The sequence below is a fragment of the Copidosoma floridanum genome, unplaced genomic scaffold, assembly GCF_036245765.1.
Source record: "Copidosoma floridanum isolate Cflo_tuat_1 unplaced genomic scaffold, Cflo_Japanese_pri ptg000030l, whole genome shotgun sequence".
Lineage (NCBI taxonomy): Eukaryota > Metazoa > Arthropoda > Insecta > Hymenoptera > Encyrtidae > Copidosoma > Copidosoma floridanum.
Genome location: NW_028321907.1, coordinates 26,228,076 through 26,248,278, shown reverse-complemented (window position 1 = coordinate 26,248,278; position 20,203 = coordinate 26,228,076). Strand labels below are relative to the sequence as shown.

Sequence of the window (20,203 nt, the reverse complement as noted above, 5' to 3'; positions counted from 1 at the left end):
GTCTAAATATACACTCGCATGCAGAAACTTAACGTTGATTCAAGATTTTCATACTTATTTGAAGAGTTTCCGTTAGATGTTTGTTTTCTCTCGTTGTATTTGCTGAATTACTTTGGCAGTACCTGGATTAACCTTTGTAGGCTCTGATTTTGTATTTTAATTTGTTACTTAGTGGGCAATTGCTTCATTTCATCCATATGTCTGAATGTCCATGTTGGCCTTCTACAATTTTAGTAAAATTTAATTGTAGCTGTTTATCCATATTTCTTTTTTTTCATGTTTTAATAAACCTTATTTTACCACCATTTGAATGAATTCATCAGATAAATATGTAGTAGTGTGTTCTTTCACACTCTTTTCGAGAAAAGCTAAGGCGACATACTGTTGCCGAGCTATTTTTTGTGCATGTAGGTGTATGTCGATGTACCTGATTCCTCTTTACGTATGCTTACATCTCTGAATTCTCTGCTGGCATTTGGCATGAGCACACAAGATCCAAACATTGAATTTCTTCGTCAGTATTAAATGATAGATGGTCTTTAATCCATACAACCATTTGAAGGTGTGGACCTCTACGATTTTGGAAATCGATTCGGCACCAATAATCTTTTACTTGACCTCCGGAAACTGTGTTACTGTTTTTTATAAACTTTATAAGAGTATTAACAAGAATCTTAAAGTGTTGACTAATGATCATAGGATATTATTCAATTGAACGCGGTACTGAAGCGATATCAAGATCATATAGATCTTTATTGGATCTCTCATTAGCTATTAATAAGGCTTTATGCATATCAGGCCAACGTGAATCGTTGCAACTAAACGTATCGAAAGACGTTGTTGGTCTAAAGTATCTTATTCTTGCGATTAATTTAATAGTAGCTATTCGCCAATATGCAGCTGATTCTCTTAAGCTCTTAATATACAGGTCTACATCGTTGATCATTCTTGGCCTTCAATTTTCTTTCTATATGCTGCAATTGTTGTTTTAATTCGGTATTATTCGAACGTAGACAGAGCATACGACAGGTAATTAGTAATTAATAATTAATCATTTCTTTAGAATCTCAAATGATTACCTAGAATACGATATTGAAAATAGTCCAGTGATGTTATCTTTATGGATATGTCTTCCTTCAAACCGTTGATTCTGTATGAAAATAGAAAATTCCATGCAAATTCTTCTGCTTTTAATTCATGATGTTCATTAATAATGTTATCTTTTGTCTTACGTGTAATTTTGTGGACATTTTCAGATACCTTAAGTAGTTCATCAACATCCGGTTGTCTGAAGTCAATAAGGAACATTACCAACATTTGTATTGGAAACGATTTATTGTATGTTAGACTGTGTTTCCGTTGTTCTATAATTTCTTAGCACCATTGCATCTTGTTGCAGCTGTTCAATGATCAACCTTTCATTTTCCATAGTCATATATATGTTTTCAAGCTAGTATTGTGATTCTGTGATCCTGTTGAGTGCTCGCATATTTTTATGAGCTCCTTGATATTATCGCATTCTATGACACATACACTGCCATACAACGCTGCAGGTGCGCCTTTTGGACCACATGAGTGGGAGTCTGTGCAGTAGTACTTACTGTCATAGTACATATCTCCCAACGATTTTCACTCAACCAACAATATACCTGCATGATGATCTTAAAATAGTGCTTGCAATGCATACTGCAACTGCTGAGCACCCGATTAAGGATAATTTGTTAAGTCTTTAAAGCTAACAAAAAGAACTAGAACGTTATTATACTAAAGTTGAAAGGACTTTTTAAATATTCTACAGTCTCCCTTGATAACATTAAAGTTTCGCTCCAATATGTAACCACTTTCATCAATTTGTTCCACAAATTCATTGGTGCTCGTTAAAATCACACACGAAATTTTTTAGGAATCATACCAGGTTCAAGATTATTCTCATATGCCTTTAACGGTGGGACATTTTTGTTAATGGTAACAAATTTTTTACATTGTTGGCAGAAAATAAGCTGTTTCTTATATGTCAATTCAGGGGAAAAATATGAAACTGCCGTTAACATTCCACTTGAAAACTTGACTCGGGTAGCATAACTTTGTACACACGTTGCACATGTTATTATAGAAAGTATTGACGGTTTGTACGAATGTCTCCGAGCTAGATAATAATTGCGCATATTTTAGTATGTTGCGTTCCAATCGCATGTCTCGCTTATCTGATATTTCAATAGCACATGTTTGTGAATGGCGTAGTTTGTCTTTTTCAAATCACCTGCCATGTTTATCTTACGTTTCAACTGCACATGTTTGCTAATTTCATAGTAAGCCTTTTTCCAATCACCTGTCATCATCTGATGTTTTAACAGCATGTGTTTGTAAATAAAGTAGTTAATCCTGTTCCCGTTAAAGTTCACGTTGATCAGGTGTTTCTTTGATTTTATAGCTAGCTTTCTTTTTAAGACTTATACGCTTTGCCTTAAAATCTTAACCCTGTAACTTATCTCAACGTTTTCTTTTTTCTTTTTCCAAACGTCTTTTCCGTTGTGTTACAGTTTCTTTTGTTATTCCTCTACTTTTGTATGTATATCCTCCTATATTATATAGTGAAATGTGTGGGGTATTCCACACAACGCCCCACTGACCCTCCACCGTCTCCTCACAAATTAAAGTGAAATATTGAGTTGACCGCCCACTGCACCCCACCATTCCTCCATGGCCCCCTACTGTCCCTTCACACGATTGTTCTTGCCCCTCACACGATTTTTCTAATGTTGCAATGCATTTCCATTATCGGCGTAGAATGGATAAAAAGGATGGATTATAAACAAGCCTGTACAAAACATATATACGGAAGATAGTTTCAGTAAAAGTACAGGAGTGCTCTCTGTAATAGGAATAATTAGTAAAAGTGTTCTTTCATAATATAAAATATTAAATGAAAAAAATCCGAAATTTCATCTATTTATTTAACAATATCAGGTCAATAAGCTTACTTCAATGTGAATTTTGCCCATATGTTTTTGGAACTACGAAAAAATTTAAAATTCATACAAATGAAATAACAAATTTTTTTAAAGTGGTGTATGCAATATAGTTAAAAAAAACAAACATTACATACGCTGCGTAAGAGAGAAGACGTATGGTAAAATTATACGTTGGCTTATCTGTGACCAAAAATTCAAAAAAAGTGAATTATATACGGCTTCATACACATGTACATGACCCAGAGCACAATGAAATTTGTAAATAGTGCAGAACAAAATTTTTAAGAAACAATGCACTTCAAAGGCAGTACAATAGAGTAAATAAATAAGTAAATAAAGAATTTTGACAGTATGTGAACAATTCTCAACAATTATAGAAATTTTCGTTACATAATTTTTTGACTTTTTTAAAAATACAGCCTTAACTACTATAAAAAAAAGATTAAATTTCAATGTGTACTTATCATTATATTAAGATATTTATGTAAATAAAAAAAATAAAAAATTAACAAAAATAAAACTGATAAATAATAATGTACGTTGAAAAATATTTGAAGTACTATGCTGGATTTTGTTTTTTATTAAGTTGAATGAGTATGTTTCATTTACTTTTAATATGAACCATTCTTTATTGTTTACCACAGGCCTGAACACAGACTGGCTAAAGCTAATTTTTTTATAACAACCATTCGTTACTTATGTTTATTATTTTCATAACTACGTATATAGTTCATGTTTTTCAATTAAAAAAAAAAATTTTTATTTAAGACCTTTCGCCTCCTACTTTAAAGTCCATGTGAAGAATTATAATGCATTCATAGGGGATTTGCGGGCAAAACGTGCAAGGGGGTTGAGCTACACTAGTGTATATATATGTGTGTCATAAACAACTAGTAAGCGAAAAAGTAACAGTGATGATATCAATATATTTAGACGGGGCGAAATCAGCAATCGACTGGGAAAATTAATTCGCCCGCAATTCTTTTGCACCATCTTGTTAAAAATGTGCTACTGCATAGGTAAGTACAGTTTGCCAGGTGGAAACGTTGTCAGAAATTGTTTAAAGAAATTTTTTTGAAACAATTCATATAAATTAATTTTTTCGAGAAAAAAAAATTGCTCCCTATTCTTTGGCCCATTCCTCACAAAAAATTAATTGGGATACATATACCTAAGCCCCATAGATTTCGAGTAAAAAATTCCTCAAGTTGAAAAAAACGCGTTTTTTGCGATATTTGATCACGTGTTACTCAGCTATTGGTGCATTATTTGTAACTTACCAGGGCTCAAATTTCACCTTGAAGCGTGCACTTTGAGATAAAAAAAGTTTTATAAACGTTAGCTGCTTGGCAAGAACGGTATTGTTGATCTAAGCATAGTCGTTTTTGTACCTACCATCCATGAATGCGTATACCTGAAGGAGAGGAAAATCAACACGGAAAATTAATTCGCCTGCAATTTTTTTGCACCATTTTGTTTAAAATGTGCTACTGTATGGGGAAGTACAGTTTGCCAGGTAAAAATGTGGTCAGACATTGTTTAAACAACTTATTTTCTAACAAATTACAAAAAATCAATAAGTTCGTAGGAGAAAAATTTTTTTTTGTACTGCTGTGATCAAAATGAACAAAAAATTTCTTAACTCATTTTTTTTCTTAAGTTAATAAATTTTGAGTGAAAAACTCTTGAAATTCCAAAAAACACGGATTTTGCTATTTGTAGGTTTCTAAAGCGGTATCATGGAAATGTTTTTGAATGTACAAAGTATTTGGTTACACAATTTGGTTACAAGTGTCTGAATAATACACTAGTACCTGTATTTATGACAAGAAATCCTTTGCCAAATGGCTTAACAAAAGCATGTCATAGTAAAAAAAATAACGTTACTTGTATACCTATATGTGGTTGTGATCTCGACTTCTGTAAAAACGTAAAAGTTCATAAAGTAATGGGATTCTATTGTAAAATTTGTTTGACAAATATAATTTTTCCACTTACATTATTGATATGCCTAGTTTTATTTTATTTTATTCTTCGTGTACTTCACCGAATATACGTTATCAATCACATGTTCCATAAAATTATATTCATGAAGATTCAAATAGTTGTGTACGCACTTACACTCATCTTAATAGATCAAAAATTAATTAATTTATTCAACATGCTTATAAATATAAATGTCGCATAAGTAGATACATGAATCTCTTTTGGCTGCCAAGCAACCGCGCGCAAAACATATTTAAAATTGAAAAAAAATTCTTGGGGTAAGTAATGAGAAGTTATATTGATTGTATATTGTATTTTAAGCTTCAAAGAAGACGTTCAAATTTTTTGTACAATAAAAAACATTTCCATGATACCGCTTTAGAAACCTACAAGTAGCAAAATCCGTGTTTTTTGGCATTTCAAGAGTTTTTCACTCGAAACTTATTAACTTTAGAGAAAAATGTGTTACAAAATTTTTTGTTCGTTTTGATCACAGCAGTACAAAAAAAAATTTTTTCTTGTGAATTTATTGATTTTTTGTAATTTGTTAGAAAAAAAATTGTTTAAACAATTTCTGACCGCATTTCCCCTGGCAAACTGTACTTCCCCGTACAGTAGCACATTTTAAACAAGATGATGCAAAAAAATTGTAGGCGAATTATTGTTCCGTGTTGATTTTCCTCTCCTTCAGGTATACGCATTCATGGATGGTAGGTACAAAAACGACTATGCTTAGATCAACAATACCATTTTTGCCAAGCAGCTAACGTTTATACATCTTTCTTTATCTAAAAGTGCACGCTTCAAGGTAAAATTGGAGCGCTGGTAAGTTACAAATAATGCACGAATAGTTGAGTAACACGTGGTCAAATATCGCAAAAAACGCGTTTTTTTAAACTCAAGGAATTTTTTACTCGAAATCTATGGGGCTTAGGTAAATGTATCCTAATTGATTTTTTGTTAGGAATGGACCAAAGAATAAGGAGCAATTTTTTTTTTTCTAGAAAAAATTAATTGATATAAATTGTCTTAAAAAAATTTGTTTAAACAATTTTCTGACCACGTTTTCGCCCGGAAAACTGTACTTTCCCATGAAGTATCACATTTTTAATAAGATGGTGCAAAAAAAATTGCGGGTGAATAAATTTTTCTGATTGATTGCTGATTTCGCCCCGTCTAAGGGAGATTTTGCGGCCCAAGGTCCCTGCGAAACAGGACCCGAGGGACGTAAAGCAGCCACGAAGCAATGTGGCTTGTGTAGCAAATCCTATTTTTATAACCAAGCGCAAACCAGCCTCTCAAAAACGCGTGAGGTAGAAAAACTACCCACTCTTGTGTATCCGAAAGATAAATTTCTTTGGAATGAAAACAATTAGAAAAATTCATTTTTTTTAAGCGCCGAATTACAGAAAAATAAATTCTTAACAAAAACTGCTACAGAAGATGCTGATAGTCTAGTAATAACGACAGCGATAGATTTGCAAAGAAATGACAATGTTGCAAAATTATATGGCGAAAACATAGACTTATTAGTTTTATTAACACAGCTTGCACCAGATAATAATAAGATATACTTATGTAAGCTGGAAAGGGTAAAGAGACGCAAACAGTGTGCAACAGCAGTAACTTAAAATATGCAGTTGCAAACGTGGCTCGAAATTTGCTCGAGCCAGAGCAATGGGGTTGGACTTTTGATGGTACTAACTTATTGCCAAAAAAAGCACGAATCAGCTGATACCTGACGATATTTTAAAAACTGTCACCTGTAGATGCAGAAGCGGGTGTAAGTCAAAGATCTGCAGCTGTAGGAAACACTGTCTGAACTGCTCAAGAATGTGCTTGACGTGCGAACAGGAAAATTGTTCAAATATTGAAATAGTTAAAGTGGTGGCTGATGCTTTTAATGACTTGGGCGAAGAAGTACTCAACGAATCTTGTGCGGTAATAAATGAATCACAAACCGATGTAGATGATAATGATGATGATGATGATGATGATGTAGATCAAATAGAAAGCGAAGTCGACTCTTCCGTACTCGCTTCGCACATCAAAGACCGCACCAGCCTGAGGGGGGGGGTGGGATGCGATTAAAAAACTGCGTATGAATTAAGCACCGTACACTTGTAAATTTACTGACATTCATAAGTAATATGTCAAATAAACATTTATTTTTTATCAAAAAAGCAATGCTTAACATTTATTATCCACGCAACGATTTAATAGTAGTTATTCGATGTAGAGTCGAGAGGGTAATATAGGGTCGTTAGTCACTGGGGTTCCCAGCCTTGCGGTGAACAACTCTGCTCGTGACGTCTGCCAGTGAATGACTGACTTAATTTATTAGTGGCCGGCTTTACGTAGTCTTTTAGTTGACGAATAATGTTTCTGGAACTGGTAGTGAAAGTGTATTTGTTGGCAAGGTAGTTTAAACTTAGGTGGCCCTTAAAAGAACTTAGTTGAATAATTTATTTCTTCAGTTCGCCTTTAAAAAATAGATTGATTCAAAAATCCTCTTCTTTTATGTATGAATGAGACTTGACAAGTAGAAGACAAAATCATGTGAAAATTTTAATTTACCATCACTAACAAAATTTTATATAAAAGTAAACAGCACCATGAAAATTTTTTTTTTTTTTAACGCGTTACCGCGACAGGTTTTAGGCCAAGTCGCCGAGGTCACCCACTCACGACCTTTGTATGGGAGTGCATGTCCGCACCCATTTCTAACCCTTGTTCTGATGTTATACCTAATTTATAGGCACAGTGCAAGTATCTCTGGTAAAACACCGTGCCAGTTAAGCTGGAACTCTCTGTACTAATGTAGCATCGGGTCACTCTCGCCACTGTGTAGCCTTTCCCTGGAGAGAACTCCATATTTCAGGACGTCCACTTCTCACCGGTTAAGACGGTGCTCTCTGCTTAAGCATCGGGTCCAGGCTAATTAGCATCCCCGGAGAAACCTCATGTTTCAGGGGCCACTCCTAGCTGGTAAGGCTGGCAATCCCTGCCCGACGCCTGGCATCGGATCCGCTAATCCCTACCTCTAGTCCTTACACTGTTTCGCATTCACCCAGGCCCGAAGACCGGTGGGGTAAGGTAAAAACCCTGGGTTTACTCTGATGAAAAATTCCATGGTAAAACCCACCCTAAAACAGCCGGGATTATGTAGGAACTTTTTCCGATGAATACAGTTTTTCAAAAAATCTGCATTCACCAGGAATCGAACCCATGATCTCTAGAACAGCATTGTATCTGTAACTAGCATGTTTACCACTGAGCCAACGCCTCTCCTTATTTTTTGTACTTAAATGTTTTATTAAATGTATGATAAGTTATGTGAAGGTCAAATCATGATTTTTTAGATCATATGTAATTAAGAAGATAAAATTCTGTTTTATTTATGTCTTAGAAAATTTAGAAAAAACAATTTCATTCAAAATATTAATTTATTATCTCATTTTTCGTGGAAAAATAATTTTATTTATGGCATGGACTGGCAAAAAATAAATAATACTTTAAAAAATAATGACCAGTCATAGAACATTTTGTTTACTATTAGATTTCAACAACATAGAATGGTTGTGTTTGGAATTTGTATCTGAAAGAAAAAGACGAAGAGAAATAGATTTAATCATATGGAACGAGGCTTTTATGATCCCCAAAAAGCCTTAATAATAGTTAAAAGAATATTACGTGATTTATGTAATATTGATACCGATTTTTGTGATAAATTATTTGTTGCAGAAGGCAATTTTATATAAATTCTTTCAGTAGGAAAAAAAAAAAATAAGTAGTAATAAAAGCATGATTGTACAAAAAAGTTTTAAATTTTTGTATCTTGAAACATTATTTTGTATTCTAAAATGTCATATCAATATTCTTTCAATCGATAGAATATTTTTTTATTTATTTATACAGAAAACAATTTCCTATAGTCCAAGCATTTTTCACGATTATGAAAAATTCTCAAGGTCAAAGCTTTACTAATATTGAATTATATTTGAGGGAAGCACTGTTTTCACATGGTCAATTATACATCACATTATCAAGATGCAAAAATGAAAATGGGATTTACATTTTAACTAGTGCCCCCCCCCCGTTTCGTCTTTGCCCTTTTTTTAGTTCAAAATATCCCATCTACTTTGCGTTCTTAACATCATAATATAATTGTTGGTCCTAAAGGGCTGTTAATTTGCACTTTCTTACGTTATAATTAATGAAAAAGACTATTTGTTAAAACTATATTGATTTACAACTGACAAAAAACATGTAATTAAAAAACTGTTTTTGTAATCTAACAACTTTGTTACAAAAGCAATTCATCGCCACAATAAATACATATACAAATATACGTACAAATACATATTATTCTACCTATTTGTTAATCTGGAAGATTTAAGTGATTAGTGTCAGAGTTGTAATGAAAAGCAATTCTCTCACGTAATGGATTTTACTGCTGTTTCAATCTCGATACATATTGTGCGTCAGTTTCTTGATGTCTACAATTGTATACATTTAAAGCATTTAGAGTTTTGCTTCCAACTTGCCCTCTTATGAATATATTGGAGACTGTCCCGTTTCTTCAAGCTTATATTTCCTTCATAGCTTCACGGATAGGTGCATTCAGCGCAGACCTTGAAGAGGATCGGTGATTTCTGGTTGAATGCTTATAGTCGAGAGGGTAATATAGGGTCGTTGGTCGCTGGAGTTCGCAGCTTTGCGACGAACACCTATGTAGAGAGGGTTTAAAAAAAATAGATAATCCAATATTTTGTATTGTTGACCTTATTTAATTTTTGGCAACGTTATATAGCTTATCACCTTCTACTTGCTGTGTCCATTTATTTGATACCCACATTGATAGGATTGTAATGGAGTTGGTAGTCCCCTTTTATTTAATATTGATGATGAGGGGGTCTTAAAAAAATGTAATCTGATATTTTGTAATTGGCGCCATCTTAGATTTCAAGCAACATGATACCGATTATTGTCTTTGACTCTCCGTGCTTGATCATTCGATACCCATATTCATGGGGTTGTAATAAAAAATGTAATCCACCATTTTGTTGTGGCGATCGTATTGGATTGACTATATTGTGTTGTCTTCAGAACCAAAGGTGTGTGCAAATTTTCAACCCGATTGGATGTCGGGAACTTGTCAAAAATTGGATCATAAGATTTGTTCCAGACGGATAGATAGACGGACAGACGGAAAACCAAGTTAAATAAGAGCTTGTTTCAAAAGTTTAGCGCATCAAAAACTTTATAGTTATGTATAAATCAAAGTGTAAATTAGTTGATAATCTTTCTTCTAAATATATAAATAATTAAATTATAAATTCTTTCTATGTATAAAGTCCATCTTTTTGCATTCTGATTGATGTTGGAAAACATACAAAAATATGTAAAAAAAAATAAAATATTTAAAGATATATAAAGTCGATAAAGGCCGTTAGGATATCTTGGCTACAAAAAATATAAGTCCAAATAAGGAAAGCGACATTTGTATACACTTACAACTTGAATTATATGTATATTACCAGCAAACTATATTCACTAACATTTGTACACGTGTGTGTTAGTTTATTTTTAAACCTTACTTCTCATCGTAGTTGGTTAATAAAATGTGTATGAGTAGGTGTCGGAGTCCCTGAAAGTTAATAGAGTGTCAATAAGATTCCACAAAAATGGTGTTGTGAGATGTTGGGATGGGCAATGAGGGTCAAGTAAAGTCTATCATGGATTGGTGGGGATATCTGGAGAGCACTAAAGAGCTGTAAGGGTTATGAGAGCAGTAGAGAGTCCGAAAAAATCCAGTCTTTCCACTGGAACGGAGCTAGGCATTGTAGCTAAGAAATCTTTTGCCATTTTTGATAATATCGGGAGAAGATGCGCGTTTTCTTTCCACCACTTCAAAATTGACTTATCTACAGGAGCTCGAACTGAATCTTTATAGTTACTTATCTCTTTTTTCCAATCCGTAGTTGCATCTACATCAGCACAATAAACTGATCGAATATCTAAATAATTCTCTTTGGATTTTTCTTTTTGTGGCACAATGTGATCGTTTTTTGTTGAGAATTTATCAAAGTATTCTTCTTTAAAAATTTTTTCAAATTTGTTTGTGGCTTCATTATTCAGATCCTTCCCCCAAACTGTTTCATCAAATCCCTTACATTTGAATCTTGGATCTAAAATCAACGTTACACCATAGATCCAGTTTAATTTACGATAATGCTTCGCAAGTTTATCCAAACCGGCTTGGAAAGCATTCAAAAGTTTCACGTTTATTTTTGGATTCCCTTCATTGTTTTTTACTTCATCCGATTATTTAAAAAGAATTGATTCAACCTTATCCAATAGTAAGTTAAAAATGATCACAGCTGGAGGCATTCAAGGTTCTTTCTCAACAGAAGTAACTAATGTAGCTTGTTTAAAGTATTTTAAGTAAGTAACTAAATCGTTTAATAAATCCCAGTCTGAATCCTTTAGTGCATAAGTACAAAGTTCTTAATCATTCATACAAAGCATATTTAAAGCTTGTTTTAACTTAAGGGCAATTTCAATCATATTGCAAGTGCTGTTCCATCGCGTTTTCACATCAAGGATTGGTTTAACATAATCAATATTCAAAGCAACACGTAAACTTCGTAGCTTACCATCAAGAACCTCAGAGAAACGAATTTTTTTTATTAGTTTACGCAAATTAACAATATTCCCGAACTCATCCATATCAACATTTTCTGCACCATAATCATCATCTTCTTCTAAGCAATTAATTTCACAGTTATTTTCATCAAGTATCATCTTATAATTATCATCCGTTTGTATGTAGATAAGTTTCAGCACATTTTGTGCACCTAAATTTAATATATGCGCGAAACAACGAAAATGCTGATTTTCAGTATCAAAATTAATTCCTAAATCTGAAAATAAAACTTCTAATTCCTTTATAAAAGTTTCATTAGCAGAGGCATTTTTTCTTAAAATTTCTACTTTAGAAAATTTTTTTTCACATGGTATATCAATACCTATTTTATCCTCAGCTTTATTGTTTTCCATACGAAAAACTTTCTCGTACTTCCCTTTGCCACTAATTTTTTGATTACTCTGCTGATTTGTGTAATCTTCTAAATTACTAGTTGGTCTGTTGCTATCTGGATTTTCTGTACTTGCCTCAATTTCTTTTTCTTCATTTATTCGAGATTTTTTGCTTGCACATGGTGGCAAAGTCTCGCTTTTCCTTTTAGGTGGCATCTTGAGAGCACGTGAAATGAATGATTTTGAGTCACTGCATTTGTCTATAACAATCACACTTGCTTTATTTTTTGGCTCCTTGCTTGCATATGAGAAACAACTCGGTAAACAACCCTAACAGAGAAAACGAAACTAGGAGGAAAAAAAATTAACACATGGCGACACAGCTACACTTTTATCTGGAATTACTGTAAAACCTACTTTTTTACAGTTTATCCGTAGCTCTTAAGTCAGAGGAGGTTGAAGCTGTCGAAGATTAAAGACGAGGTTAAACACGAATAGGCATAAAGACGATAGCATGCAGCCTCTCACTGTACTCGCCTACCCGGCCGTCTGGAAGAGAATACATCATATTATACCAAAATTTGCGACTTGAGACAAAGCATGCTCCTCGGACTTTCTCTCTCTATCGTACACACACCTGTATGATTGGTTGATGACGATGATCTCCTATATATATGTGTGTATGTCTATTGTATAGTCTCGTACTAACGTGTAACGTATGAAGCAGCAGGGAAACTCGGTTTGGTATGGAATTGATGTACACACTTACACAATGTAACCGAAGCTGTTTAATTCATTGAACGTGAGATTTTGAATTCTTTCATTATTTTGCAAGATATAACAATCGTAACCCTGAAACAAACTGTTATTACTACGCACATCAATTAATAAAGTTATGGTTAAGATTACTATCAATTAATTTTGTAATTAATTATTAGAATAATTAAAATTAGAGATATGATCATATAAAGTAAATACATAATAGATATATCTCGCAAAGTAACTGAAAAATTCAAATCTCGCGCTCAACGAATAAAACAGCCTGCAGTGTACGTATAGATACATTAAAGACTACCAATCGAAGCATGCCAGAGAGGGAAAGGTGTTCTGCTAACAGTGCTGACTGTAGATTCTGTCTCTTTCATTTCACCTCACGATCTATATAGACAAACAATATTATATGCCGCAAAAACTGAAAACCTTGCTCACGTAACTGCGCATGAGTAACACAAGATCTTGATACTGGTCTTGGTCTTGTTACATTAATCTTGGTCTTGTCTTGAATGTTGTCCGCCACACCTTGTCTCGATCTTGGTCTTGTCTTGTCTTGAAAACCACTCTTAATATATTATTTTTAAGCACTTCACGATGTGGCAAATAACATGAGACAATTTTATGCTTCAACAGTTCTCTTATATGGATTAACCTGAGATATTCTAACTCAAAAGAGAAATATACCTCTTTTGATTGCTCATTTTTCAAAAATTTTTATTCTAAGTGCTGGAACATTGCCAGGGTGGTTTGGTATGATTGCTTAGATAATTCGAAATAAATAGAAAAGTTTAAATTGAAGGGTTGGCCCATAATATATCTGTGCTTTTGATTTCGTGATTGTGAACCGAGAAAAAACTCCTCACAAGCTAATTTATCCTTAGTTAATCTCGGGCACAGCGTCTGCAGTTCTTCAGTGGTCCAAATTTTCTGTACCAATATTGTCTTGTCTTGAAAACCAAGACCAAGATCGAGACTATCTTGAGTCTTGCGGAAGCCCTAGCAAGGAATAGTAGAGGGTGTTGGATAGTTAAAGTGAACCCCCTTCCCCTAACACAATTAATAGAACTCATCTTTTTGCAAATTATCACGCTAAAGTCGCTTTCTAGTAGGTTGGTTAGTAATCAATTTAATGCCCCAAGTTAGGTCAATAAGTCAAGTTTGGCTTTGCATGAAAGCACGACCATTTTTAGTATCTCATGTGATAATTGTAAGCAAGAGCATCAGCTCAATGCCTGTAACTCTTTCGAGTCACAGAGTTGAAAAGTTAAGTGGGACTTTATTTGTTCTCTCTGTGCCCGCGGTTTTGGTGAGCTTCGTCATAAGGAATGTACGTCAAAGGCTTGGTGTCAGCATTGCCATCAAAAACATCACATGGTGATGCACAGTGACTCTCTAAAATCGTCAAAGAATCTCAGACCATCAAGCGCCGTGAATAATGCTATCATACTCGGTAAGGAATGTGATGCATATTCTACCAATATATCAAAATGTTAACATGAATCTGCACTTCTCTGCTTCTACGTTCAAAATACGGTTGAGTTCGATTATTCTTACCAGTGCGAGGGCTTATGTTATTGGTTCCAATGGCGTTCGTTTGTTAGCAAGGGCTCTATTTAATCAATGTTCGCGAAATACTTTGATTACTGAGTCATTGAGTAATTTTCTTGAATGAAACAAAGGAGCGTTAGTGACACTGTCTCGGGAGTTGGTGAGCAAGTTACCTTAAGCTGTAAAAAATCAGTTTGTTTATCCATTCAACCACATTTTGACTCTTCTTTTGAGTGTGTTGTTAATGCTATTGTGGTACCTGGCATTAGTTCTTACTTACTTTGGCTGATTCTGAATTTTATAAAATAGATAAGGTTGATTTGCTAAGCTCCCAACTGCGCCAGAGAGCAACCAGTTGAAATGTAAGACAACAATTAGATTAACTGGAGAGCTCTGTCTCGTCCTCGACTTTATAATGGCTGGATTAACAGTAGCATCGAGCAGCAAATAGCGCCGAAAGATTATTGGTTATGCTTAGTCATAAAGAAAATTGGCTTAATGAATTGATACAGAAAATTTGGACCACTGAAGAACTGCACACGCTGTGCCCGAGATTAACTAAGGATAAATTAGCTTTTGAGGAGTTTTTTCTCGGTTCACAATCACGAAATCAAAAGCACAGATATATTATGCGCCAACCCTTTAATTTAAACTTTTTTATTTATTTCGAATTATCTAAGCAATAATACTAAACCGCCCTGGCAATGTTCCAGCACTTAGAATGAAAATTTTTGAAAAATGAACAATCAAGAGAGGTATATTTCTCTTTTGAGTTAAAATATCTCAGGTTAATCCATGTAAGAGAACTGTTGAAGCATAAAATTGTCTCATGTTATTTGCCACATCGTAAAGTGCTTAAAAATAATAAATTAAGAATAGTTTTCAATGGATCGCCAGTTTATAGTTCACGTATTTCCCTCAACACACTATTACATTCAGGTAAGAATTTGCTATCAAATTTATCTAACACTAAATTCGTTTTCTCAATGGATATCAAAAAGATGTTCAGATATATATTAGTGGCCCTTTAAGATCAGAAATTTCAAGCTATCTTATAGCGTCCCAATAAATCTTCAAATGTTAAAACATATCTGCTAAACACTGTGGCTTATCATTTGAAAAGTTCTCTGTACTTCGTAACTCTTATTTTGCATCAATTAGCTGACGATTATACGAACTCTCATCCTTTAGCTGCTCAAACGATCTGCGAGGACTTTTATGTTGATGATTGTTTGTTGGGAGGTCATTCATTGGAAGAAACAAAGCTAAAATACTTGGTTCTAGAATTTCTAAGACTACGATGTAAGTAGATATACAAACAGTTATTATAAACAAGCCCATATTTTAATATGATCTGTAAACTGCGATAAACACTTGAAATAAAAGATACTTATCCCAACTTGTCCAATTACTTCCTAGATGGATACATAAATCGTATATTTATATAAATAAGAGCGTAGGTATTACGTCCGTTGAATAAAGAGGCACAATGACTAAGTTTTAGAACATAATCATGTAGAAATAGAGGAAAAAATACAAGTATGAAGAAAAATGATAATCATAATGATTGACTATTACAATTCTTTTTACCATGATAACAATGTATAATAACACATAGTTCCAGACTTCAATAGTTAAATAGCAACTGTAAGAAAAATCAGACTTAATAAGAATATTTAAAAAACAGGGAGTTACAGATAAATACAAATAGTAAAGTAGCAGAGTGAGTTGCAAAAAAAAATTCACTAAATCCAAACAAAGTATTATGTAACAAGTAAAAAAAAAAAATGACACAATACCCGAAGAATGCACTCACTAAAAAAAATATTTCAACATTTTTCTTAAGTATTTTTGCCCTTTCATTAGAAGATACAGATAACACAGTTATTTACTTATTTATTTGTTTATAGAATTAACGGATCGTAGGCTTAATTTCGAATTAATCAAAATGTGTTGCTGAGCGCAGCATGTGCAATAATATTTACAAGGGTGTGGACTCAAATAAATTATGGATAAATTAGGATGTAAGATATACGTAAGATAATGGTATATTTCTGATGTTTAATTAACATATTGTGAAACAAGTATATGTGGATAAATTAATAAGAGACAAAATTTAGAAGAGATTCAAAATAAAAAAAAGTTCGCAGGTGCAAAAACTAAATAAAAAAGTAGATGGTAACTATACAATTTTGGATCTCGAAATCGGCAAAATTCGTTACTACAGAGTTACAAAAAAAAAGCTGAATTCGATATTAAGTCATAGATAGAAAACAAGTAGGAACAGAAAGTTAGCCTACTTTATTTATTTCTCAATATCTATTGCAATTAAAAAAAAACTTTACCTCTTGTTTTTTTTTTACTCTAGATTTTTATGATTGTCAAAAAAATTATTGTTATCGGTTAAGAAATCTAAGAGAGTAAGATTTTATACAAGAAATGTCAATGAAATAAAAGTCAACATTATCATATGCTGGCATGTGTGGGTGTATACGTACATTTATATGTAATTCATTACATCTTTAAATTTCCATTTCTTATTTTTGAAAATCTTGGCCTTTTTTTTTTTTTTTTTTCTTTTTTTTTCATCATTATATAAATGCTAAAGACGACTGAAAGAATGTTCATTTTTATTAATGGATTTTTTTATCACTTTGAATTTATTGATTTTGAAAAATAAATTATAAAAAAAATAGATTATTCGTTATTTAGTTGTTAGGATACATTTTATTTTGAAGAATACAGTCAAAAACTGCTGAAAATGTTCTCTGGTAGACATTATATTATAAGGATTCTAATAGTCCTAGACATTTCTTAAGTTGTAGGTATTAGTGATACCGAACTGTGTTAAAAATATGGTAGATTTTTCAATGTACAAAAACGTAAAAAAAAGTGTTTTGTTAAAACAGTGAAAAAATCGCCAAAAAAAGTACAAATTCAATTTTTTTTAATGAGTATGTATTCTTTAGATGGTTGTCTCGGTAAAAAATCTTTTTTAGATCATATAATACTTCGCCCTTGGAGAACGCGTTAAAAACAGAAGCAGTTTAGTGGTTTCAAACACCGAGGCAAGCCAGTGAGGATAAGGGACACATGGCTAAAAGCAGCCTCTATGCTACCTGTAAAATCGTAAATACGTAAAAAAAATGTTGCTATAGTTAGTTTAAACGTTGTGCCACTGACAAATCAAAAAATGTTTCACTTCAAGCTCATCTAAATAACGTGATAAGAAAAAATTTTCTGATGATTGAAAAAACTTTCTTTAATTGAATATGTCATAGAAGTTTTAAGAAAACTGCTATTTAAATGGGTCTACTTGATCATAATTCCAAAATAAATAAAATTTTTGAGGAGGCATGTATCGTCATACTACCATTTCAATTGCAAAAATGTTTTGCATGGTTTCTACCGTCAGAAAACTTCAGAGGAGATATAATATGAAAGAAGCTTAAAAAGTGTTATAATGATTATTTTCCTAAGGATCATAAAAATAATCTTTTTGGATTTGGATTGCAACGAAAAACTGTTTTTTTTTTTTTTTTTTTTCTTACAATTAAATGGAGACGAAAAATTCTTTTCTCAGAAGATTGTGAGATCTAATGAAAAAAATTTTTTATTTGTGGTCCACGAGTACCTGACAAAAATTTTGCATATAACATAGATCTATTATTGCGGTTCACTGGACAAACGAATTTTATCTACTGCATGCACAGTGTTGCCTGATGTTAAAAATTGTTGATTTTTAAGGACTTGTATGATACTAAAATACCATTTGGTAATAAATTAATAATTTTAGAGAGTGTTTTTTGTAAAATTTCTATTGAAAACGATGCAAATAAGAATATATTAATAGAAGGATCTATCGAATTTCCGAGTCTGTGGCAATAAAAAAAAATTTTTTAATTAAAAAATCAGCATACATTCAATTGACATAAAATGTTCTTAATTGCTGGTAAAAATTGGAGAAAGTAAAATTAAGTTGTTTTAAATTCCAAAAAAATGGAAAACCCATGTTGCTCCAAAGTTTTAGTACTATTAATGAATCATTAGTCAAAAACAAAATTTTTGTATCTCCTAATATGTATTCACATTTTTTAAATAACAATATTAAAAACAACTATTGGAGAAAGTACAACTTGTTGTAGCCTACAGCATACAACTCAAAAGGGATTTGACAAAACTGATAATAATATTCATGTACATTTTGCAACTGTATATTTTAATTCGATCCGAAAATTTTTTGTACTTCATAAACGAAAGTTAAAAATAAATACTATTGTAATGTTGATAAGAAATTTATACATGTAAAAAGATTGTGTAATCGAACGAGACTATAAATAACCAAATTACTCAAGTATATCGTTGAGACTAAAATGATTACTGGTAAAAAGATTAAAAACAAAGTCAAAAAATAACTTCAGATATATCATCTTCTTCACTTTCTGTGTTGTACAGTTTTCTTTAGTAACAGCTTTTTATCTGACTATTGATAAGTTGCAGGTTGAAAGTTCTAACAAATCAGGTTTGTACTTAAAGAAACCATTTTTTACGAGGTCAATTATATGGTGCATTATCAAAGCATTAAAATAACATAAAATATTACGAATTTAGATACATATATAATAAATGATTTTTTAGAAATGGACAATATCGCATAGCATACAATTTTGGATTTTACTGAGTAGGCACATAGTAGTTTATGGCCTTCATGAATTTCTCCGAAACAGAATGTGTAACTTTTTTGATTGTTTCTTTGTTTACTTCAGTAGTGTAGTAAACAAATAATTATGTATTTCTTATTTTAATTTTTTCTACATGATGATTCCACCTATATAACTAACAATACTTTACATTCAAAAGCAATAAGGCCATGACATCATGTCCTAACTCTTTTGCCATCAGTAACACTAAAAATATTAGTTGTTAAAAAATATAAGTACTATAGTTGAATTTAAGGTTTCTGTTAAATTAGTTACAACACATAGTTAATTTAAAAATGAACTGTATTATGCATAATCGTATGATAATACATAAATAAATAGAGCTTTGTTAGTTGTTTCTTAACACATTTAAGTGTGTAAAAATATAGGTTTACCATTTGCCATCAGCTCACAATATATCATGAATACTGTATCTTAAGAAAACGGATCAGGTTATTAATGGATTAGGTTACTATTTAAGGCCTTTGTTGAAATGTGTGTAATACAAAATTTAAGGCAGTGTGATCGTAGGATGTTGCAGAGCTGTGGAGACAAGAAGTGGCTTTAGATTTTTGATGTTGTATGTAGTCACTGTGTTAGTATGTCATAGGTTACAAGATTTTAGTAAGAGTTGAATAATATTTACCCTCTCAATTTTGCTTTAAAATTTAATAGTTTTTATGATTAATGTTTTGATTTTATTTTTTAGCTTAAGAAGAGAAATGCCGTTATGCTAGAGGAAACCAAAGATACTATAACTGTTCCAGCTGTTTTCATGATTAGAATGCTAGCATGTTTAAATCAAATAAGACGAGGTAAGATTACATATTTAATAAGTATTCCAAATTATTGGAGCGAAGTGAAGCGTTTTCCTGGGGGCTTGACTTTTTAACAGGTTTGAACAGTTGATACACACAGTAATAGAAAGTATCACTTACAGGTAAAGTTTAAGGTTGTTTTTTTCAAATTAATTTTTTACTGCATTATATAAGGATTCTTTGGGCAAAATAGAAGAACAGGCGAATGAAATAGATGCTTTGACACAATGAAGCTCCATTACTACAGAGTCTTATAATGCAGAGTATACTACAGAGTTGTATAATTACATGTAGCTTCTCCTTTGCTAGATGGCTTTAATATCAATTTCAAGTTGTTTTTAGTAAACAAATTTAGTTATTTCAG

The 20,203-nt window shown here is 32.4% G+C and overlaps 1 protein-coding gene across 7 annotated transcripts in view; it reads left to right on the top strand.

The window, feature by feature from the left end:
• The window catches only part of LOC106638943 (DDB1- and CUL4-associated factor 6), a 302,245-nt gene that overhangs the window by 199,953 nt on the left and 82,089 nt on the right, over window positions 1-20,203 (top strand). For 6 of the 7 annotated variants that reach the window (XM_089596260.1, XM_089596261.1, XM_014352340.2 and 3 more), the window contains one exon: window positions 19,731-19,836. In XM_089596260.1, coding sequence (XP_089452386.1) covers window positions 19,731-19,836 — 106 coding nt within the window. Of the gene's footprint in view, window positions 1-19,730; window positions 19,837-20,203 lie in introns of those variants that run through there. The other variant, XM_089596263.1, reaches the window with a different exon arrangement.